Source organism: Ochotona princeps, chromosome 15 (assembly GCF_030435755.1).
Source record: "Ochotona princeps isolate mOchPri1 chromosome 15, mOchPri1.hap1, whole genome shotgun sequence".
NCBI classification, from domain to species: Eukaryota; Metazoa; Chordata; class Mammalia; order Lagomorpha; family Ochotonidae; genus Ochotona; species Ochotona princeps.
In genome coordinates this window covers 37,406,570-37,432,141 of record NC_080846.1, presented here as the reverse complement: position 1 = coordinate 37,432,141, position 25,572 = coordinate 37,406,570, and the positions used below count along the sequence as shown (strand labels likewise).

Sequence of the window (25,572 nt, the reverse complement as noted above, 5' to 3'; positions counted from 1 at the left end):
GAAATGTGGAGGAGGGGGAACTGAGAGCAGCTCTTAACATCCTGAGCTCTGGGGCTTAAAATCTCAAGTGGTTTCTAAATTTACTTGGGCCTCCCTGGAAGAGTTGGAAAGTTCGGGCACCTGGGGAAGGATATTCTTCTGTGGAATCGATAGACAAAAGTGTTGTTGGCCCTCAGGATCAGGTTACTTTTCCCAGACTGGAGCTGGCTAGGGGTGGGAGGGGGTATTATTTATTTATTTTTTCAGTCCTTTTATGTGTGTTCAGCTCACCTTGTGTGGTTGGGTGTGGAAAGTAGGGGGTGGGGGTGGGGTCCAAAACGAGTGCAATTCTCATTCCATGGGTATTACCGTGCCTCTGGGGTTGGCAGTTCTTAAAGTTTAGTTAGTCTGCAAATAACTCAGGAACACAATAGAGTACCCCCTCCCTTCCTCTCTCTCTCTCTCTCTTTTTTTTTTTTCCTGCTTCCAAACGCCTTCTTTGAGGCTGAAGCTGGGCAGGTCTCCAAAGGTGCAGCAGCCACAACAATCCCGCAGTTCAAAGTTAAACAGCAGTTGCACAACTTCCAGCAACTCTCTCGGCCGGCTACTAATGAGCTGAAAGCCAGGCACACCAGAGGAGGTGAAGAGGAAACGTCCAGGCCTGCTCCCTTTGCTTAAGAAATCCAGATAACCCAGCTCCCCATCCCAGACCACGTTGGAGATTCCATACCTGCTGTGGGCTTGCCTGGTAGACCATGGCTCCCTTTGGAAAAAACTTGCTAAAGACTCGGCATAAAAACAGGTAAAGTATGTGTGTGTGTGTGTGTGTGTGTGTGTGTGTGTGTGCGCGAGAGAGAGAGCTGGTATGTCTATTTGTGAACGTGTTCATTTACTGAAGAGGAGTGTTTTGGGGGGACAAAAGCCTAAGGGAATTAGGCCCAGTCTGATATGGACAGCACTAAGAGGTGGAAAGAGGGCAGAGCAGTAAGAAAGGTTGTGTCTAACTACTTTCCCCCACTCCACCTGTATCCAGTCTTGTATCCAAGCTGGGACTGCCGATGGTTGCTGTTCTGGATGCCCTGGGCATCTGAAGGAAGTAGGCTGGCAGGCTTCCTGTTGCTTCCAGAAACATTTCAGCTTTGGCTATAGATATCACTAGACGTGAGAGCCACTCATTCCAATAAAGCACAGGTACTGATACAGTCTAGGAGCTGTGTCTTGGCTCCCTGGAGACTGAGACATTCCTGGAACCTGGAAAGCCCCCAAAGTGCAAACACTCCCCACAGAAACTTTATGTGAACCACCGTTTGTGAAAATGAGAACTTTAAGTAGTTGGAGACGCTTAAGGAGAATTCAGGCAGCTGTTCTCCTAATCCTCGGTTAATGCCAATTCACGTTGGTTGGATTTGATCATTTCAAGTCTGCAAGACCCATTGGATAAATACATAAATAAAAATACTTATCATACACACAAATTTTTTTTCAGCCAATGTGTGTGCTTCAGCTCTTTCAACGATTTAGTTGCACTTCAAGTGTTACATACTTTTATGCCAAAAACAGAATGTGAGGGGAATTTTAGAAATGGAGTTTCGTTGCTGACTGTGTTTGTTTTGGTGTAGGGGCTTTTTCACTACGCTTCTCTCCAACCTGCCTGTTTGTACTTGTCATAATTCGCTTAGTATAAATGTACATGGTAGGAAATGATATAATTATTTTAGAGTGTTGGCATGACAATATAGAATGAGAGCTTATCTCTCCATACCTTACTGTGTGCATAAATGTCTACTTCAAACATTGCTTTTCACTCATGCTATATCTATTCACAATTAATTTAACTTTATTTGAAGCACATCAATGACACATACTGTAAAACTTTCTTAAGGTTTTATTTTCTGGGAACTTAGTGATATATCATGAATGGTGATCTATGAACACTAGTCAAAGTAGGTGTATATTAAGGTTATTTTAGTATTTCATATTTTTATGATATTGATGAGAAGAGGCACATTTTAATGTGTGTTTATTTGGAAAAGTTCCCCACCAACACCCCCCCCTAAAAAGTGCTATTCTGAAACAGTGTGTTGACATTTGTACTTTGGAAAAGTACAAGTTTTATAAAACAAGTTATGTTTCTAACATACCTGTCCAGTTGAGACTACTTGGAGACTTTTTTTCAATGTAAGATTTATCATCAGTGTGCCAGATAACAGGCCAATAAAACTTTGCAATCTCCTGTGAGTTTCGCTTGGGGAACTATGTTCACCACTTTCTTCAGTTTCACTATTGCACCTTCTCCTCTACCAGAAAACTAGCAGTTGTCCAAGGAGGTGAGTCCATATTCTTTTAATGTGACATTTTCTATGGGAAATGCTGAAAAAGCTGAAATGTTGAGTAAAGATAGAATGTAGTAGTGTTCCTAGTTTCTGTGAGAAATTGAAATGATCTTTCCTCGGGTGATATTTTCTTATCAGTGAAGTGCTTTGCTGGAGGTGTAAATAGCTTAGGAGGTGCATACACCATTCTATTATTCAGTACTTCCTTTTACAGATTTGTAGTTTCTAAACCTAAAGGGAAAAAATAATCAAATGACTGCAGTGATCGGTTAAAAGACAAAGTGGGTGTCACGAATTAATTAGTAAATCAATCACATGGTATATCTAAATAGAAGTAGTGTATTGAGGATTATTTTATTATATGTGAGCTCTTTCATTTCATTCTGCCGTTTTGCAGTGAAAGTACAGGTGACAATTAGTTATATGATTTCATTTACCATTTTGTTTATTAGGTTCCACAATGATTTGAATAATCACAACCCAATATACAGAAATCAAATATCTTTCTTTAAAATGACTAATGATTCATCCTTTTATAGAAAATGTCATTGATAAAAGCTATTGAATTCTTCAACATTCCTTCAGAAAGGTAAAGGAAGGATTTGAATAGTATATTGGTAGAGCTTGTAACAGACAACTTGAACAATGAGAAGAAGTGTTTGGGTCTAAGTTCATGTTTATAAGCAGGAAACTGATGAATTGCTGGAAAGAATATTGGCAGCATGAGATTATAAAACTTTGAGAAAGGTTTTAGTGACTTTTCTTTGCATGTGAACATGTACTTGTCTTTCAGTTCTTGTTTACTCTTATAGTGGTATTTATTCATCCATGATTGAACCTCATGAGATAGTTCTTTTATTGTTCACATAATAAATGGACATTTAAGACTTGTATAGACAAATGGGATGCAAAATTTACTGCAGTTTTTATATCTACCCGTGTATCTATGTATTTATATATCTAGGAAGGCAAAGGGAAAACCTGAAGATGGTGAATAGAGTGTAAAATAGTACCTGAAGATAATTATAGAGGTCTTTTAAACCAGTTTAGATCATATCACAGGTGATACTATGTAACCTCATCATATCAACCTAAAATTAAGAGGCTTCAAAATGCACTTGCAATGAATACATTAAAAGCAAGTGTTGAAGCCCTCTTACTGTGTAATTGGTATATAAAATTTACAGTACATTTGCTTTGGGATGTATTAGAGCATATGTAGTCTTCCATTAAAAAAGGAACATTCTATTACTGCTGTAAATAAATCATGACATGACTGTTCTTCAAAAGAAAGAATTTTTTTGTGGCTATGGTAAAAGTTGTTGTCACGAATGTCTCTTATTAGATACCATAATTAGAAGGATGGTGATTTGTCAGATTAGCAAAAGAGGAAATTATTGCATAGCATATTTTGTACTCCTAAATTGAAAATTTAAGGTGCTGTTAAAATTGCATTGGGAAATGCTAAATATCCAAGTATATAAATGATCCTAATTTTCAGGAGTTCTTTAAGGTGATTTCCCCTAATAGTACTCAGAAGCACAACCAGTTTACCTGGCAGCAGACAAGTGATTAGGAACAATGATTGGTATGCTTTGTTCATGGCAAAAATATCCCAGAAGCATTGGCACAGTTTAAATTGAGCTCTCAGTAAATACTTGAATGATTAAAATCTAATCCAACTTAAATCTACTGCAGAAGATATTGTGGATGTTAAGCCAACGTATACCACAAGCTGAATAGCTCTTAAATGAATTAAACAAAAATTCTGAAAATTTGAGGCTGGCTAGCACTCTTTATTTAGTTAATGTTTTGATTTGCTGGACTGGATAACTAAATACATTTTGTTTTACTTCAGTGATATGTGCTTCCAGGAGATCAAATGATAGCACTAAATAGTTCTGTAGAGTTAGAAGTGTTGGCTTGTTCTTTTTATCTTACTAATGATGTTGGGAGAAGGTTGAAGGTATAGTATGTCTTTATCTCTTACAAGTATGCACAGATACCAGTTCTTGACAAGGAAACATATTGCCTTTCTAAAATGAGGCTTCTTGTATCTATAATATATATATATTGTAGATATTATCGTATCTATAATATATATATTATAGATATATATCTATAATATATATGTATATGTGATATATATATATATATATATATATACACATATACAAGGTTAGATTGCATGTGTATACTAATATTCTTCACTATATATTTGCTTAAGGGATTTTTAAAGACACCTCAGCACAGCCCTGGTAAATGCAACATTAATTTCCTTAAAGTTAATTATTTACTACTTTGTAAATTGTTTCTCTTCCTGTGGAGCTTGTTGTAATACTATACCTTTCAGAGAAAGTTAATACATTTGTTGGATGAAACTGAAATTAATCACTAATACAAATAATCACCCAAGTATAGCCTTGGGGCAATGTTTAGCACATTTTTAAGCAAGGTATTTCAAGAATAACAAACATCTATGAATTTTAAGTGGGCTTACAAATAAGGGTAATTACCCACTCTTCCTGAAGGTTTATATCTGCTGACTGCAATGCCCTCTGATTTTATTAAATGATTTAGGATTTCTGCAATAAAATTCTTGTTCAATATGGGTCCCCTGAGAGGAGAGAACTTATTTGTACCATTTCTTTCTAAATAACCAATGAGTGGGAGTTCAATAAATATTTCTTCTTGGATGAAGAGATTTAACATATTGTCGTTACCTGGATCAGAATATTAGATCAGTACATTTTGATTGAATGCGTGGGTGGTAACTTAAAAATAATGAATCTACAAATCCAAGATTAACCTATCATCACCCTTGCGCGCATGCTCAACCCCTCCTTGTTTTCAAATGGTAAAGGGCCATGTCTGGCAAACAGGTGCCTTGAGACTTTCCCAGGCAGAGTTACTCGTTCTTCAGGATTGTTGTCACCTCCCCAAGGAACCTTAACATCACTTGTGTATGTGCCTGAGTGAGGTTTGCCTACTGATAGGGGCTAACTACCACAGACTCCATTGCCAAAGAGGGAGCATTTCTCCCTTTTTTTTGATATTTGTTTTCCCATATGAAAGGAGGATGTGTGCCTTTTTGTGTCAGATTTCTAATCAGTGTATGAGACGGAGGCAAAGTCCTGAAAATAGAAGAAAAAAAGGTTTTCTTTAAGGCTTCCAGCTCTCCCTCTGTCACAGCTGTGAGAAGCCTCTCTCCCTTGGAACTCCTGCATCTACACCTGAGTGTCTGGTTCAAACACCTGCTGCTTTGCTTCTGGGCCACAGCTTGATGACTCAAGTTGTTTGAGATCCTGCCTCCCACATGGAAGATCCAGATTGAGTTCTAGGCTCCAGGCTTCAACCTAGCTCAGCTCTTTTGTTGCAGGAAAATGGGAAGTCAACAGCAGATGGAAAATCTGTTTTTCAACTTAAGTGAAACAAGTGAAAAATAGAGTTTTCACTGTGTAGTCACCTCAGCCTAATCACGTAGCTTAGATTTGTCATTGCCAGTTGTTGTGTGTCCTGGGGAAAGCGTTTACTCTTTTTAATATAGGAAAACCAGTGAACACAAGGGAAAATCCACACTTTACAATATAAGGGAGAGTGGTCTTTAAGGAAAAGATTATTCAAGTATGAATTAAAGATAAATTGCTAAAGTCATTCTGGAACTGTGAGAAGTTATGTGTAAGTGAGGGAGACCTGATGTTCAAGCATTATTAATATCAGTATAAATGCACCATTGTCACACTCCGTATATCCTTTTGTTTGCCTAGCACTCTTTCAAAAATAATGATGTGAAAAAGGAATTACTTTATTCTCTATTTTGCATATAGGGCAACTAAGACGAAGAGGGAGTAAGTGGCAGAGAGAATCCATATCCATTCTTCAAGCCATGAATCTGATGATCTGTTTAGAACTTCATTTTCTCATCTTTAAAATAGAGTTACTTCTAAATAATCAATAGTTAGATTAAATCTATTGTGTATTAAAGACTTAGTACAATATTAGTACTTAGTACAATATATATTCACTTACTGTTCAAGCCTGTTAAACTCAAAATAATAAGCCTTACATTCAGGGCTTTTTAAATGTTTAATTATGGCGGAATTTGGGGTCATCTAAATCCTAACCTTCACTAACCAGAATTTCTGTATTACCAATTATCTTATCCCACCCGATGTGTATAAAGAGAGATTATAATTTACAAGACATAGCCAGACATGAGTCTACAATGTTACACAGAATTATACTTGAATCTTAATGAAAGATTTGGATTTTGATACTTATTTTGAGCCATTAATAATTTTTAAATACACAGAAGAGTACAATTAAGGGTTGTTTCCTTATGTGGACTTTTCATAATTTTGACAAAAAGGAGGACACATAGTTTAAAAATATTTTCATTTTTGTTAAAAAAACCTGAGAACTTAGATTAGATTTTTAAAATAGTATTCAGTTTTAACCCTCTAGGATGCTTATATATTCCTAGTATAATTTTGTTTATTGTACATCTTGCTTATTTTTGTAAGTTAACCTTAACAAAACAAAATTACAAGCATGTGTATTATATATCACATTTCACCTCAAATGTGATGCATTGCCATGTGATCTCACAAAGAATGACAGTATGTTTGTAAAAAAAAAAGAGAGAGAAATTAGTTTACAAATGAAAATATCTTAAGTTTTAGTGTTTGCTAAATCTATTTCTAACAGTACAGATACGTGAATGTTACAAGTAGTTCTATTTTAATTATCTCTCTGTAGCTCTAATAAACATAGTTTTTTACTGTTCCAGGCATGCAAAGACACAACCTCATTCTTAACAGATTAAATTTCTAATTGGAGAAAACAGCATTATAGTTAAACAACTCATGCATGAACTTAAAAAAGATATTCTTCCATGGGAAACTGTATTTGACAGGGTAAATAAGATGTTTTTGCACTAAGTTTTAGAAAATGAGGGTGTCATGTCCAGGAGTTGTGGAAAGTTATTTCTCTGCATATATATATATATATATATATATATATATTATGTATATATCTGTATATATATAATATTTACAGAAATATAAATGCTGATGATTGACTCTTTAGAATATGTAAGATAGGAGTGAGTGAACAGAGGTAAAGCAAAAAGAACATTATAATTAGGCAGCATTTATTAAACTCCCACAGGTAACAGGCTTGGACAAGAGAATGAACACAATAAGATGTACAAGAAGATGTAGGAGGGGGCTGAATCACAGGAAACTAAGGCTGACTCAGATAAGGTAATCAAAAGGGGGACACCAGAAGCAGGCAATAACGTGGCCAGTTTGGAAAAAGAGTCCATAATCCTCACAGGATTGGTAGAAAACAACATTTACAACTGGAATTATATTGTAAGTGTTAGGAAAAAAAATTTAAGAATGTATGTGTATGTGTCAGGCTTATAGTCAGCTGTAACTGACTACTGTTTATTCTAATAATCAGATTAGTCAGCTTATTGGATCATGGAGTTGGCCTTATAGGTCTTTTAAATTTTATTTCCATTCATGCAGACAGTGGCCCAACTTGTACAAATTTCCATGCTCACTAATTATGGTGTCTGATAGAAGCTTTGTGTCTGAGGTCTAACGATGTACCCCATGGGATGTGTTAGTTCTCATTCAATTACTAGTACATTTCATAACCACCTGAAATACCTCAGTTACTCTATTGCTCTAATCACATGCAATCCCAGTGAAACTTCCCATAGTTATGGTTAACTACAGGAACTTAGCATTCAATTGAAGACCATTATATTCTTAACAGACAACAATCCCCTTGGCAGAGCCCAGAGAACTTATGTTTAGTTTTGTGTATGAGGTCTTATATTTAATTGAAAGCTCTGAGAGATGTTATTGAAAAAATATGGTTATTTTCATAGGATAGACACAAGACAGTCACAGTCTTGTGCGAATGAAAGCGTTTAATCACAATTAAAAAAAAAACACGTAAGAAGCTAGGGTAGACCATGGGCGTTCCCTCTTTATTAACAGTACAGGAAGCTAGGCAATTTACAGAATAAACCAAACAGTATTTGCCTTTGGGTTTTTTTTTCTTTATTTTTGACAATGTGTACATGGTTAATTAAGGCACAAAGGTTCAAGGGCTGCAGGAAAGTGGGTAAGACTATTATTTCCACATTCTCTTCTTTTTCTGTATCTGGGGTAAATGGGAAGATATTGCCTTTGTTTTTTGACTTGTGTACTCTAGCAGAGTAACTCAAGATTTTGTTGTTGTTTTTTCCTGGAATTGTTAACAATAGCCATGAGATATAAAAAGATTATTTTACTTCAAACGCTCATTGGTTTTAGTGGTTCTACTTTAAATCAGAAGAAATGGTTAAGTAAAATGACAACTTATAAAAAATAATATTTCACATGTCCAGAACATACTACCTTATGTAGCACTGGTTTTTAAATTTATTTTGCCATTTGGAAGGAAAACATGGAGCAGATGTTTGGCCAAACAATTAAGACATTTCATGGGCTACCTACGTGTCACTTCAGGATGCCTCGTTCAATTCTCAGCCCTGGTGATGATTCCAATTTCCAGCTAAAATATGTCCTGAGACACTGCAGGCTGGGGCTTTTCTTAAAGAGAGAGGGAAAGAGATTTATTGTTAATAGAAAGGCAGATGCAGATCAGATTTATGGAGAAGGAAAGATCTTTCATCCATTAGAGATGGCCACAATGGCTGGAACTAAGCTGATCCAAAGCTGGGGGCCAGGAACTTCTTCCAGGTCTCCCACCCATGTTATTGCAGGGTTTGGGCCATCGTCTAATGCTCTCGCAGGCAACATGTGGGGAGCTGGAAGGGAAGTGGAGCAGGCAGGACACAAACCAGCATCCAAATGGGATCCTGGCATCTGCAAGGCAAGGATTTAGCCATTGAGCCATTGCTCAGGGCCCCAGGCTAGGTCTTCAGTACTCACATGGTAGAGCTGGGTTGAGTTCTTTGCTCCCTGTTGTCAACGAGCCCAGCTCCAGCTGTTGAGAGCATTTAGTGAATGAACCATTGGAGGGGAGACCTCTCTGAGTCTTTCATCTTTAACTTTATCTAACTCTGAAATAAAATAAATCTTTTAAATTTAAGGAGTGGGCCTGGAGGGGTAGCCTAGTGGCTAAAGTCTTCACCATGCATGTGCATCGGTTATATTCTGGCTGCGCCACTTCCCTTCCAGCTCCCTGCTTGTGTCTTGGGAAAGCAATAGAGGACGGCCCAAAGCCATCTGCCTGGGAGACCCGGAAGAAGCTCTTGGCTTCAGATTGGCTCAGTTCTGGCTGTTGCAGCCACTTTGGGAATGAAGCAGCCTCCTCTTTGTAAATCTGACTTTCCAATAAAAAAAATAATTAAAAAATTTTAAGGAGAAATAAAAAACATTCACTAACTTGCACCTGTTTTAATGCAAGTTAATGATTGCTTGATGCTTTAAAATACTAAAATGAAATGAATATTAAATTAATTCCTCATTTTAGACACATTATGAAAGTTTCAACCAGATATGGGTCACAATTTAAGGATCTTGCTGAACAGACACATTATACATACATATATATATATATATAAAATAAATATCATATAATTCTATATTATATATTATTTATGTATAAATTGTTAAAATCAAAACCTGAAATTTTAAAGAGTCCTAATAAAAATCCATTGTATTCTACCAAAAATACTTGCATTATTGTGTAATATGTGTCACACACATGCTATTCTGTGAGCTAGAGATAAAGTAGTAATAACAATATTCAAAGTTGGTTATCTCCTTCAGTATATGGTACAGTGTTAAGCAATGCAATAATTGTGACTATGAAATTTCAAACAGGAGGAAAGAAATCAGAAGCTTGTCATGTGAATCATGAAGAAGAAGCTTTTGATTTAAGACTTGGATGGAATCAGACACGTAAGGACCTGAAGGGAGACGGATGGAATAGAAAACGTAAAGTCACATCGTAGAAATAGGGCTTGGAGCTGTGGGAGCAAAGAAGGAAAAGCAGTTTGAAAGGAGTTTATTCATGGGAGATGCACTTGGGGAGCCAGATGGGGACGTGATTCTTGAGCATGCATTTTGTGGATTTAGGCTGTTGATGTTGTGTTAAATGAAAGAGGAACCTATTAACATGTTAAACAGGAAAAGCATGTAATAATGTAGAATAACTGAAGTTTTTGACTTGAACAACTGTGTGCTTTTATCAATCCCAGAAAGAAATACATGTATGAAGGCAGGTTTGAAGTGAATATATTGAAAATTAATGATTCCTTCTTGGCCTTATTAAGTTTCAAATGCCTATTAAATATCCAAAGGAAACGTTTTATATGATAGTAGTGCCTGGGGCTTATGACTAGAGCAACAGAGATAAGGAAAAAGCAGTATCACTTTATGTTTTCCAAAGAATAGCAGCTGAGCTAGGCCTGAAATTAGAAGTGAGATTTGACTATAAAAAGGAAGAGAAGAATATTTCAGGTGATGAAGAAACAAGAGTGAGAAAGTATTCAGTGTGATAGTATCAGTGCAGTTTGCGGAAGGTCAAACGGATAATGAAATTTATTTCATTTTGTGGTAGGAGCCACTGAAGAGCTATCAGCAACAGGATTATTTGATTGTTGTGTGCCATAGAGATAAGCCTATTTGAGAAAAAAAATATTGGAGAAAGTAGAGAAGGAATAAGAGTGGGATAGTTAGGAAAGAGTTAAAGATATGTTTTGCACATAGAGGGAAGAAGATACAGACAAGAGTTATACAGGCAGAAATTATAGGAAACAAAAAGTCAATAGGTGGGGATAATATCCGCATGGAAAAATAATGTCATTGATATTTTGTTTATTAGTAACTGGAACATAGGAATGCCATCATAAAGAACAGAAAAAAAATAGCAGGTTAATTTTTTAGGGAGAGAAGAACAGGATGATGAGAGAAAAATTCAATGTGTTATTTGACTGTTTCCAAATATTCCACCTCCAAACACCTGGTGTTTGTATATGTTGCACCTGAGACAGGACTGTGAAAGCAGCCTTTTATGGAACCTGCTCTCGCCTTTCCTGATGTTGATATGGGGCTGATTAATACAGAGCACTGTGCACCTGCAGTGTGACTTTGAAGGCAAAAAATCCAGGCCTTCCTTCTGACTAATCCTATATTAATTCCAATCAGTCCACGTGATACAGCTATCCTTTTAAAGATAATTTAATCATGAATGTGGATTGAAATTGCACCCAAGCATGGCCATTACCTCAACTAGACTGTAAGTATCTTTTGTATAAAAATTGTGCTGTTTTCACAGTTGCTTTTTAATGTAGATAACCTTGAGCAGAATACTTGGATAGATACTGAGCCTGAGGAACTGCACTACAGAAATTTTGGGAGTAGATTAATTATATAGGTCAGATTTAGCATATCCCTGCTCCACCACTTCCAATACCATTTCCTACCAATGCATATCTTGGAGAAAAGCTGGAATGCTTAGGTGTCTGCCACCTACATAGGACACACTGAAGGCATTTGAGACTCGTAGCTTTTGCTTGGTCCAGCCCTAGTTGCTGCAAGGATTTGACAAGTGAACCAAAGGAAATTTGTCTGTCGTTGTGTATCAATTTTTTCTATGTCTACTTTTCAAACAAAATGAAAGTGATTAAAATTTATAAGTCATAGGTGATGCTTTTGAGTAAAAGTCCATCAATAGGGCCTGGTAACACGGTACAGTGGGTTATGCTGCCTATTGTGATACAGTTGTCTCATGTCAGAGTGTAATTTGAGCCCCAGCTACTTCACTTTCAATTAAGCTTGCTGCTGATGTGCCTGAGAAAGTATCAGAAGATGGTTCAAGTGTTTTGGCATCTGGCATCCTGTGGAAGAGGTGAACCCCTGACTCCTGGCTTCTTCCTGCTCTCGATCTAGATGTTGTGGTCATATCCAGTGAATCACTGGATAGAAAATCTTTCTTTCACTCTGCCTCCTTCCCTTACTTTCAAATAAAACAAATCAAAACAGGCTACATAATAAATACTTTAGATTTCCCTAGTTACTGTCTCAACAACTCTGTCATTGCAGTGAGAAAATAGTTATAGATAATACATAATGAAATGGGCATGGCTGTTTCTCAAGAAAATTGTATTTATGGAAACAGGTGGCAAGACAGTTATAATAATAAACAGGCCATAATTTTCAGATCCCTGATCTAGATTACTGGTTGAGAAGTTCACTCAGTTTTCCTCTCACAACCTCTCTCTTTTATCTTCCCAAAAGGCAACATTTAATAAGTACCTTTAAATTTTATAGGTAAAAGCTGCTATCACAGAACCAACTGAAAACCCAAACAAACAGACAAACAACAAACAAGCATTACACAAGACAGAAAGAGCGTTACTGGCTATACACTAGATTCTGTAGAAGCATTGAAAATGGGCGTTGATTTCTATACTGCTTGTGGGAAGGATTATTTAGGAGGCTCATGGAATTGTCCCAAAAGAAAGAATATTTGAAGTAGAGTAAGAAGCCAGTGGAGAATGGGAAGAAAAGGTGCTGCAGAACAAGGGAGCACATTATAGGAGAGCACAGAGTCAAACTCTAAGCATAGTTGATTCATTTCAATCCAGTCTAACCATCAGCTAGGTGATGTATGTGACAACTGGCTGTTTTCCTATTAGATCTGTTACACATCAGAAACAAGTTCGGAATGGCTAGCATGAACTGTGTATTAAAGCCTTCTTGTTTGTGAGTTGGGGATGGTATGAGGTGTTGGAAAGAATCCCAGAAGGAGGGAGGGAGAAGGAAAGTGATGATGATAGTGGGAAGAAGGAGGAAGGGGAGTGATTTAAAATGGACTCAGGAAACATCTAAAGACTTTAATCAGGGAAGCTTCAAAACTAGATGTGCAGTTAGAAAAAATGGCAGTCTGGTAATACCATGGGATACAAATATGAAGGTTCAAGATTTCATAATAATATAGTAGCTTACTATGATAACAGAGTAAAACAGAAGAGCAGACACTTAGGTCAGTTGTTTAGAGACACAGTATTGAAGTTTAGGAAATAGGGAGAACAGTTTGGGATACTAGATTGAGAGGCAGACTAGTTTGTTTTAATGGGACAGATTTGAATTGTCTTTGGGTTTTACAAACTCAAATTTCATGTAAAGGTACCAAGATAGGGAATTGAAAATAATAGGTGTAGGTCTCAAGGGCAAAATAATTACATTTGAGTGCATCGTCATAAAATTGATAGCCAGTGTTGTGGATATTGTCACAGCTGTTCAGAAAAACGTGTATAGTAAAACAAAAAACTGAGTCACAGAATCCTAAGGGATGCACTGTATCAGATGCAGCTTGCATAATGCAACATTATCCCAAATTAGGGTCTGAAAGAAAATGTCAGTTTAGTTTTGCTGAATCTGCAAGTTGGCCGGAGTGTTTCTCCTGGTTACATTTGCACTACCGCCTAAGCAGCTGGCTGGCGGAAATCAGGGGCTCTCCTTTCCCCTCTGTCCAACTCTCTCTACATGTAACTTTTCATCTCAGGCTTTTTCCTCACACAGAAGTTTCAGGAGAGCATCCCAGAAGGAAACAAGCAGACTGAAAGGCTTTTTGAAGGCAGAGCACCATGAGGATTTTGTAATATTCCATTCATTTTAGCATATACCAAGGTCTATTCCAGGCGTGAAGAAATAGCCTGCTTTTTTTTTATGACATAGTTCCATAGGCTCTGGGATTCCACCACACCCTCCCCAAACCCTCTCCCCATATTGGATTCCTCCACATTGTTGCAGTAGTACAGTTCATAACCAGTCATGATTCCTTCATTACAAAGCCTGCTTGTTTTGATGAAACCACAGAAAAAATTATCATTATGTGAATCTTTCCTGTGTGTCAACTTCCTATGTCAAATGAGTGGAAGAAGGAATTTCCGGTGGCTACTAGGAAGGAAAAGCTAGGAAAGTAAAGAAAAAATTATACGAGAATGATGTCATAGAGATCAAGACTGAAGAGCTCCATGGAAAGGAGACAGAAGCAACCACATATATTCCTGGCAGAAGATCATATCAAGTTAGTTCTGAAAATAACTGTTGATTTGAACAGTTTGAATATTTCTAGTAAGAAATCTGTTGTTAAGGGATAGTTCTGGTGGTCATTCACTTACGTCAAAGAAAAGAATACGTGGGCACAGCAAAGTCGTTACAGTAATGGACAGAGAGTAGAAAGACCCAGAGGGTTAGTAAGGAACCAGTTAGGAAACAAAGACCTAACAGAACCAGAGGAAGTAATATCCGGAATAGATGAAAGTTTAAAACTTTGGAGGAAAAAATGCCATGAACTACTTTTGATGTAGATGTCTGGTTTTTTTCCTTGCTTATAGTTCTTTCCAGTGTTCTTATTTTTACTTAGTGGAATGGTGTGACAGACCCCTATATGCCCCTATTTGTAATTGCCGTCTAGATAGCTTGTTTTTGATTAGTGTAAAAAACTAATCATTTTAGACAAAACCTCCATTTGTAGTCACATTTCATTGTCCTTGATGATAAAGGGATCAAGAAATTATCTTATGTTTTCACCCATACTGTTTGAAAATTTGAATTCTTGCGCATTGTTATTGCTATTCAAACATAGCAACATATCTCAAGTTACATGTAGTGGAGCAAGTGTAGGTGGTCACAGAAACCAAGAGCATAAACTCAGCATCATTAGGATTTATTTGCTATTACATAGACAAAATGAATTATGGATTTTTTTCTTCTAAAAGGAAAACTAATGTTAGTGGTTGAAATAACTAGAGTACTATTAAATGAAATATTGAAGATAGATAGCTGTACTTTTAATAAGTAGATTCCTGTTTTGTTACAGAATAATTCTCTACAAAATACAAAACAGTGAAAATAATTTTAGGTACTTGCCAGGCACAAATAACACTGGAAAGAAAAAACCAGAATTTCCAATGCAATTAGATATTTTCTCAGCATTTCACCTGGTTAATGCTACATGTTAAATATTTACACTTGTATTATAAATCTATTTCCGGAATCCGAGCTATGAGCTTAGTTTACTTAACCCCAAGTAGTCTCCAATGCACATTCTTTACACATTCCCTTCCCTTTTGTCTGTTTATGGAAATTATGTACCACAACTTCCCTGCAGTTATGGAATGTCTGCTTTTTTTCTTTCTTCTTTTTTTTTAAATCCTGCATGACTGCTTTTGCCATGACTGCCTAGAAAATTAAACTGGCATGATAAGAGGATAAAACACACACATTAAATTTTCAATTTTGTATTTCTGAATCATTGATTGCTTTGAATTATTAGAAAACATTTTTGGTGAATTCCTATATTCAAACTCTTTTAAGAGAAATGCTAGTGGTTTGTATTTGGAGGCATGTTTTTACAACAGTTTTTTTTTTTATTCTTGGTGTGTCAAAATAGCATTTCTGTTTTCTTAGTGACCTAAGAAAAATTTGTATGATTTCTGGGTGAAGGATCTGTATTTATCTCCTCCTGGAAGTGCAGTACCATGAGCTAAAATGTGCAGAGCACATTGCTTGCGCTCTAGATATGACTGGCTGGAGTTATTTTGTGGGCCAGAGCATTAATGCCATTTGGCTCCTGCATTGATTTTAATTTTACTTAAACTTTATTTTATTGATATGTATATACATGTATGCATTTTAAAAATATTTTCTTGTATTTGCTAGTCTGGAAGGCAACAGTGAGAAGAAAGGGAAGAAAAAAAAGGAAAGGAAAAGGAAGGGAGGGGCAAAAGGGAAGAAAGCAAAAGGAAAAGTGGGAACGAGGGGAAAAGAAAGGAACGGAAGGAAAAGGAATGGAGGGAAGGGAAGGGAAACCAGAGGGACGAGAAGGAGGAAAACATAAAGGGCAAGTCAGACCTGCAACAGCTGGATCAGGCCAAAGCCGGGAGCCGAGTTCTTCCTGGTCTGCATGTGGATCGCAGGGGCCTTGTTCTGACGCCTTACCTGGTACACTAGCAAGAAGCTGGACTGGAAGCAGAGCCATCAGCATGTGTCAAACTGGCACCTTGATGTGGGATGCTGGCATCCTAAGTGCAGGCTCAGACTTTCGCACCACAACCCCAGCTCCAGATGTGTGACTTTTCAAGAAAGAATCAGAATTGTCACTAAACATTGCTATTTCTACTTTGTGTACAACATATTTACTTTACTTAAAAAAATGCTTTCACTTTTCTTGAAATCATTTCTAAGTCCAAAGAAAAAGAAAAATCCTAACTTAAAGTAGAATTAAGCAATCAATATAACTTTAAAAATTCAAGTAGGAATGCCTCATGTTTTAGAGCTCACTACAAACAAATTGAACCATTCTCTTTTTTTAAAAAAAATATTTATCTTACTTGAAATTCAGACTTACAGAAAGAAAGAGAAAGAGTGAGTGAGAGAGAAAAAGAAAGAGTGTAAGAGAAGAGAAACTTCATCTGCTGATTCACTCTCCAAATAGATACCACAACCAGTACTGGGCAGGTCCAAAGCTTAGGAGTCAGGAGCTTCCTCTGGGTCTCCCACATAGGCTTAGGGGCCCAAGGACTTGAACCATGCTACACAGCTTTCTGAAGCCATTAAGAAGGAGATGGGTTAGAAGTGAAACAGCCAAACATGAACTTGTGTCCATATGGGATGCCGGCTCCACGGGTGGAGGATTAGCTGGCTGTGCCACTGGGCCAATCTCCAACTCTCTAAATCTTTAAAAACACTTGCAATTTTCTCTGAAATTGTTTCAACATATATTAATTCATTATATGTTCTTTTAAAACTTAATGCAATTTCAAATTTGTTGTTTATTCATTTTTTTTATTTGAATGAAAAAGTGGGGAAAAAGAGAGACAGAAAGAGAGAAATCTTCTAGCTGCTCGTTCACTCCTCAAATACAACAGCTCGACCAGGTCAAAATCAGGAGCCAAGAACCCAATCTAGGTCTCCATTGTGAGTGGTAGCAACACAACTCCTTGACCCTTTAAGTGCTTCTAAGAGTATTCCTGTTAGCAGCAAGCAGTTAGTAAAATGGCTGATACACACTCAGCATGAAATAAATGCAACTATTATGATCTAGTGTAGTCTGTTAAAAGACTTGATTTCTTAATTTGAAAGGCAGAGTGATTAAAAGCCGCATATACCAAAAGAAAAGAGATTTTCCACCTACTGGTTCACTTCCCCAATGGCTGCAATCGCTGGGGCTTGGCAAGGCCAAAGCAAGCAGCCTGAAACTCCAAGTCCCCGTGTGCATGGCAGGTGCCCAAGTATCTAGGCAATATTTTGTTGCTTTCCCAGGTGCATTATTAGATGGGAGCTGGATCACAAGCAACACGGCTTGCACTCAAGTCAATGTTTTAATAAGATATAAAAAAATCACATTGGTACCTTAACTTACTGTGCCACAAACCAGTCCCATTCTCCACCCTGCAAGGTTCTTCTTTTACACATCCTCTTCTGTTCTTTTCTCCCCGTATTTTGCTATTTTGCTAAGTACTGGTTCTTTAGTTATCAGATCCATAGTAATCACGTTAAGCCTTGAGTTCAATGGGTCTTCCAGACAGGCAACATTCAAATCAATCTCCTAACTCTAATTTAACTATCTTTCAGTTCTCTTCCTATCTGATTTTCTGCAAAGTGTTATGGAAGTTGAGAATGACATTCAGTGACACTATGTCTCTTTAGCTGAAAGATGATAAAATATGGACTTTTTAGTAATCTTAGTATTCAGTGATCAAAGACCACAAACAATCACTCAGTTTTTACTAAAGTGTTGTCAGGTCTAGAGAATACTGATGTTATTTATAGTGTTGGATTTCAAAGTGCATTCTGAGCAAAAAGAAAATATTGTCCTATTCAGAGTAGGTTTTGCTACTGATTTACTTAGGCCATTTTTCCCTACCTATACCTTCCCGTCACTTATACGTAACACAAACATATTTTTCTCTCATTTCCACAGTTGTCCCTGTGGAGAGCCTCTTCAGTTTGTACAGATACAAAGTATTGTCATGCATTCTTTCTCTGCTAATCTTTAGGAACATGACCACGTCCCTTCCTAATTTTAATTTATGACTGTACCTTACTTCCAGGACAGAATACACTTCAAGGACATATTGAAAGAAAAATAGCTGACCACTTGCTGACTCCCAACCTACTGAACTCATCATTAATTCCACACAAATTATTTCCCCCCAACAGCCAACTCTCCATATTCAGTGGCCAGATGTCCAAATTCAGTTTCTTCATTATCAAGAATGAGCTATTAGACTATGAGTATAATTTTTAAAAACCCTCTCATTCTAGATGCTTGTGTTTTTACTGTACCTAAGTGCAGTTCACAATATTGCTAAGACCCAATTCAGGAACTAGCAAAAAGAGTTTCTGTTGGCCAGGATTAATAAAAATCAAATATAACTGTTGACTACAGATTGAATGAAACAACAAAATTATTCCACGTGCATCTCATAGAACATGATTTTGAGTATAATGATAGGTGAAGTCATCTTCATTAAATAATTTTGCTTGCATTTTTACATTTATTTATTTCTATTGAAAAGGATGATCAGATTTATAGAGAGAAGGCGAGACAGAAAGATCTTGCATCTGCTGGTTCACTCCCCAAATGGTCACAACAACTAGAGCTGAGCTCATCTGAAGCCAGGAGGCAGGAGCTGTATCTGGGCTCCCATTTGGATACAGGGCCCCAAGGTTTTTGGCCATCCTCCATTGCTTTCCCAGGTCATAAGCAGGGAGCCAAATGGGAAGTGAAGTGGCTAGGACATGAATCAGTGCCCATATGGGATCCTGGTGCTTACAAGGTGAGGATTTAGCCCTTGAGCCATTAAGCCTGGTCTTTAAATGTGTTTGCTTTTGTAAAATTTATTGTTAGAATCCGTAAAAGATGTGAGAGAGTTTCATGCTAGTGGCAATTTTATTTTAAATTGTAAAGTTCTTTAAGTTTTATTGATTATAGTATATTTTAATGAGAACCAAAATGTAAAATGCCTTACTTAACACTGTAAAGGCAGTATTATCAATTTTCATCTATTCATGGTTTCTGCCTGCTTGATATGTCTTTGGTAAATAATCTTATGATATGTAGTTATACATACAACTGAAAGATTTCTGGTGATATAATTTATTCAAAGAACATTCACAGTCAATAAGATATTAGGAATGCTAAGTATGATAGATTGAAGCTGTGATGCAACTGCATTCTTGCTTACAAAATTGCATATCCACTTTCTAATTGTAGGAATGAACAGTTGCCAGTTTAACCAGTATGAATTAAATATGTGTGATGTTACTTTGATATTATAACAAAAAAAGTAACTTTGAATCCTATAATCCAGATAGTCTTCAGTTAATTTAAAACTAGCCTAAATTTTCAAACACCTGTAGTATTTCTGTGCAGACTCCTGTCAGGATGCCCATCTTCCTGGTACTTCTTCTCCCCAGAGTTCTACAGAACCCTTCCTGAAACTGCCAACTGTGTTAACCTGTCTACCATCATGCTTTGTATCACGGCTCTTTTAAAATGGCAGCTTATCTTCAGGCATTTGTTGCAGGTTAGTTGAAAGAAACAATTTCGAGCATTGTGACTGTACGTTATTGGCCCCCTTGCTTGTTATCTTCATTTCCTCGTCTGCAAAATGCAATATTAGTAGCCAGCAAGGCGTATCTACAGGAGAAATAACTTCAATGGATTATCAACAGTAACTATCACATTGACAGTATGATTGCTTATAAATGGAATTAAAATACTAGCTAAAACTAGAACATTTTAGAATATGAGATTTTCATAGAGGAATAATGTAACTAGATTTTGAATTTGCTGATGTGTGCGATTTAAGACTTGTAAAGTGTGTGTCTACTCACCTCCAGCAAACATGCACAAAAGCTAAGTAAAAGAAGACAGACTACATTTTCAGGTTTGCAATATGTATGTACATTTTTATGTTGTAATGACAGTCCCCTGTGGCATTAGAGTAGCAGCTTTTGTTTCTCAGCCATTGGATTTGAATCTATTAGATAAGAAATGTTTGCTGTATTATGTAACAGTCTAGGTTACCTAGTACATGTTTATATCTTTAAGCTTGTCTATTATATAATTTTTAGATGTCATCAGTTCTGCTAGATAGCAAAAGCATAAATATCGGGAAAGGAACATTTGAATTGGTTCCAATTTTGGTGTTACATTTTACTTTATTGATATCAAATGATGAAGTTTACACGGAAATTATTATTTCCATAAAATTGTAATTATTTAAGATGTAAATTGGTTTTGTTTTAATGAATATTTCATCTCTTTCCTATACTTTTGATTTAAATATTTATTTATTTTGTGAAAATAAGCTGTGTGTTTTTAGTTTAAGTCAGTCTAGCCTTTGGACAGGTAGCAGGTGCTGATTCAGGTGCAAGGGCCCCTGTCACCCACTTGTCAGACCTGGACTGAATTTCCAGATCCCGACTTCATGCTGGTCCTGTCTTATCTGTTGTAGGTATTTAGAAGTGGGCCAGCAAATGGAAAATTTGCTGTTCGAATAGCTAATAGACATATGAAAAAAAATATTCAGACTCCCTATCTATTAAGGAAATAGAAGTGAAAACCACACTGAAGTTCTACTTAACTCTAGTGAGATTGGTCTATACTAAGAACTCCACTAACAACACCTGCTAGTGTGGGTGTGAGTAAAAAAGCTCTCTTCACTGTTGGAGGGAGTGCAGACTGATTCGATCACTATGAAAGTCAGTATGGAGAGTGCTAAAGAACTGAAAATTGATCTGCCATGTGACCCAGTTATTCCACCGCTGGGAATATATCCAAAGGAAATGAAAACTGCATATGAGCAAGTGACCTGTACTCCTATATTTACAGCAGCACAATCTACAATAGCAAAGACATAGAAACAATCCAGATTCCCATCAAAAGAGGGGTGGATAAAGAATCTTCTCTGTGGAATATTACTCAGCCATTAAAAGAATGAAATTATACCATTTGCAACCAGTTAGTCCCAACTAGAGACCATTATGAAATAAGCCAATCCTGAAAAGAAAAAAATATTTTAAAAAATAAATTAAAAATGAACAAATCTAGAAGAATATATATATATTTTTAATATTGAGTCATCAAATACAAACCATTTTATAAAAGAATCATCATCACTTCTCAGCATTTTGGCTAAGATCAAGTGTATTAAGAGAATCATCACAACTCTAAGAATGTTTTGTGTAATCATAAATTTTACTATCCACAGTTAAACATTGAGTTTTTATCAGATACTTTGATCAGGAATTGGATCTAATCTTTCAGGTTATGTCATAGTAAATCATATTGGAGTATAAGTCACTTTGTACTGTTTATTTCTTAGAATTATTTTAAAGAGGTGTTACGAAAGACATTGTCAATTTCATTTGTCATCATGACAGAAAATGTGATCTTTAAAAACTTTCTTTAGAAAATTGGTCTTTGCTATCCTTGTCCCTATGTGCCTCAAACGAAATTCCTTCATATACTGTGTCTATAGTGCTAAAACTTTAGATCAAGAAATCGTCTTTCTCCTAAATGCCATAAATTTAAGCATTAAAAGCTGACAGAAATCAGCACAAATTATTTTGATATGTGTGTCATAGCATTATATGCTGTGAGGCATTATATAAATGAAGCTTTAAATGATTTTCACAATAAACCCAATTGCTACTCAAAAAATGCTATGCAGTAAGTGCCCAGCTTACCCGTTGTGCTTTATGTATAGCCCAGGCCACAAACAGAAGTCAGATGTGATCATACATAGAGATTCTATTCCTCCTTTGGTTAAATGTTTACTCTGACTTCCCACTAAACTGGAACAAAAGTGAATCTTTTGTAGCCTTCAAGGTTTTACATTTCTCTTTGGCTTCAGTTGCCGATTATTTGATCTCTTGCTCACTCAACAGCCCCGGATTCACTATCCCTAGCCTTCAACTACATACATCTAGTTACTGTTCCTCGAATACACATTATGGCACTTCTATTTTTATTCACTCTTCTTGGAATTTTCCCCCAAGATCCCTGTGTATCTCCTTAAGATGTTTTATATCTTTATTCAAATGTTTCCACACCAGGAAAGCTTTCTTTCAACTTCCCCTTCTTTCAACTTATTTTCTGTCCCCTCACTCCATTTTAGTTTCTTCATTGTACTTACAGCTATCAGTAAAATATTCCTGAGTGCATTCTTATCTTTATTTATTAATACCTTCTTGGTATCTTCAGATAAGCTTGACACACTTGGTTTACAACAAATATATACTGAATGAAAATGCCACTATTTTTTAATACTAAACTATTTTTCAATCCTTCACTCTGACACTAACACATCTTTCCCACTTGTGCTTTCATGGTCCTTCTCCAAGCTTTAGACAACAACAACAACAACAACAACAAAAATAGTTTTATAGCATCACTTCTGATTCATCTTATCCTTGATTCTTAACTCCAGTAGTTCTAACTGGAGTTATATCCTAACTTCAGGAAAATAAATAAAAACAGGTTTACTTATCTTTTATAATTTGAATTTTTCAGGTCCTGCTTGAACCTGACACACTTAAAAATATGTACTTATTTATGGTGATTTTTTCATATCTGGAAACATACGATGTCCAAGACAAGTAGACATAACTGTTTCCTCAACACCATTTCAATGTGATAAAAACATTCAAAACCTTTCTTGGGACTTGTTTTTCTTTTCTTTTCTTCTTTTTCTTCTTCTTTTTTAAATGTAACCACCACCTAAAATTGCATCTTCCCTCCAGGGTATCTAGAATCCTTGATGGAGTATGAACAGCACACAATCACTCTAAGTTTGCACAAGTGATGACTGACATTCAGTGTGTTTGTTTTTCTTTCAGATCTCCCACTAAAGACGTGGATTCTGAAGAAAGGGAAATTGTGGTTTGGGTTTGCCAAGAAGAAAAGATTGTCTGCGGGTTAACCAAGCGCACCACCTCTGCCGATGTCATTCAGGCGTTGCTTGAAGAACACCAGACAACATTTGGAGAGAAACGATTTCTTCTGGGGAATCCCAGTGATTACTGCATCCTGGAGAAGTGGAGGGGCTCAGAACGGGTTCTTCCCCCACTGACTCGAATCCTGAAACTTTGGAAAGCCTGGGGAGACGAGCAGCCCAATATGCAGTTTGTTTTGGTGAAGGCAGATGCTTTTCTTCCCGTTCCCTTGTGGCGGACAGCAGAGGCCAAATTAGTGCAAAACACAGAAAAAGTGTGGGAGCTCAGCCCAGCAAATTACATGAAGACATTGCCACCAGATAAGCAAAAAAGAATAGTCAGGAAAACATTCCGGAAGCTGGCTAAAATTAAGCAGGATATGCTCTCTCATGATCGAGATAACATGGAGACATTAGTTCATCTGATTATTTCCCAGGACCACACCATTCATCAACAAGTCAGGAGAATGAAAGAACTGGATTTGGAAATTGAGAAGTGTGAAGCTAAGTTCCATCTTGACCGGGTAGAAAATGATGGAGAAAATTACGTTCAGGATGCATATTTAATGCCCAGTTTCAGTGAAGTTGAGCAAAAGCTAGACTTGCAAGATGATGAAAACCAGTTTCTGGAAGACCTGAATGAAAGTGATGGGATGGTACAGTTGGAAGAGCGGCTAAAATATTATAAAATGCTCATTGATAAGCTTTCTACTGAGATAGAGAAAGAGGTAAAAAATGTTTGCCTTGAAATAAATGAAGACACAGAAGGGGCAGTTGCAAGTGAACTGGAAAGCTGTAATTTGGAAAGTGTTAAGTGTGATTTGGAGAAAAGCATGAAAGCTGGTTTGAAAATTCACTCTCATTTGAGCGGCATCCAGAAAGAGATTAAATACAGTGACTCATTGCTTCAAATGAAAGCAAAGGAATATGAACTTTTGGCCAAGGAGCTCAATTCACTACACACGAGCAACAAGGATGGATGTCAGTTAAAGGAGAGTGTAGTGAAGGAATCTGAGGTTCTTAACAGTGATGGGGAGGTCCCTCCCTTCACTCAAAGAGTGCTTAACACTTACACAAATGACACTGACTCTGACACTGGTATCAGCTCTAACCACAGTCAGGACTCTGAAAACACTGCTGGAGATGTGGTGTTGTTGTCAACGTAATTTTAATGGCATTTTCTGATTTGCCTTAGTGTTGTTTTCACTTTGCATATTTAACAGGAAGCTTTATTTGATATATGACTTTCTGAAAAGTTGTGAATGATGTTAAAGTATTCAGTACTTAGTGAAAATTAGGGAGAGCTGGTATTTATTTTTTTGGTATGAGATTTTTGGTAAGATCTTAAATATTACAATATCAAGGATGAGCTATCAGGGACGTAGCAGAACGTCTGTAGTTTCATAATGCAAAAATAACTATATGGGAATCTTAGATAATTTATCATGGCCTCAATGAGAAAAGATTCTTATAAATGAACAGTTCTCAGTAGTGTGTAGTCAGCATATTGGAATTTAAGATTAAACATATTGAAATATCTTTCAACAATGCTTTTGGGATTTGTAATCTGTAGAAGAACATGGAACATACTATCTTGTAACTATTAATGCAAATATTGATTATTTTAATAGATACATAGCTTGATAACATACTGTGTCACATCCTGAACCTCTTACCTTTTAGGCCTTTTTGACAAACTGCTGTTGACCTATGAATGAATACTGGCCATCTATAACACAGGGGCAGAGAGTATAGATGAGGCAAGACCAGGTGCTACACACAAACAGTGACTTTTCTACAGAAATTTAAAACTATCCAGAGCCACACGTGAGCTTTTGCTATCTGGCCATGCAGATCTGACCAGACCAGTGTTCAGAGACTGATGATTTCTGACTGAGCTTGGGTTGCAGAGGAAATTGGAGTCACAGTTCTGTTTGTATATGCCCTATCTACAAACATTAAAGGCATGAGATTTGATCCCTTTGTGTCGGTAAAAGAGTTCAGTGTGCCATAAATATTAAGAATTCGTTTCTGGATGCACAAAGGAAAACCTGTAATGAAAACAACAGGTTACGCTTCAGTTCTATTTTTTTTTTTTTTTTTTTTTAGCCCTTCATCTAAAAGGTTTTAAGGGATCTAGCAGTATCTCCATCATGCTCCAAGAAATACAAGAACCTGCATAGATTGGTTAGTCTCCATCTTGACCAACTGTCATTATAATGCTGGACTGAATTTGGTTTTGATTAGTTTTTAATTAGGAGTTTGTCTTCTGTC

At 36.6% G+C, this 25,572-nt stretch overlaps 1 protein-coding gene across 1 annotated transcript; it reads left to right on the top strand.

Annotated features, from left to right (window-relative positions):
* Positions 1–291: 291 nt before the first annotated feature.
* Positions 292–24,611, top strand: RASSF9 (Ras association domain family member 9). Its single transcript, XM_004583072.3, has 2 exons — positions 292–781; positions 23,204–24,611. The coding sequence occupies exons 1-2, from the start codon at positions 735–737 to the stop codon at positions 24,462–24,464; spliced, it is 1,308 nt and encodes a 435-aa protein (XP_004583129.2). The 5' UTR covers positions 292–734; the 3' UTR covers positions 24,465–24,611.
* Positions 24,612–25,572: the final 961 nt, after the last annotated feature.

Coding starts and splice junctions, on each gene's coding strand:
- RASSF9 (XM_004583072.3), top strand. CDS start 735: ATGGCTCCCTTTGGAAAAAACTTGCTAAAGACTCGGCATAAAAACAG. Junction 782..23,203: donor AAGACTCGGCATAAAAACAG/GTAAAGTATGTG, acceptor TTTTTCTTTCAG/ATCTCCCACTAAAGACGTGG.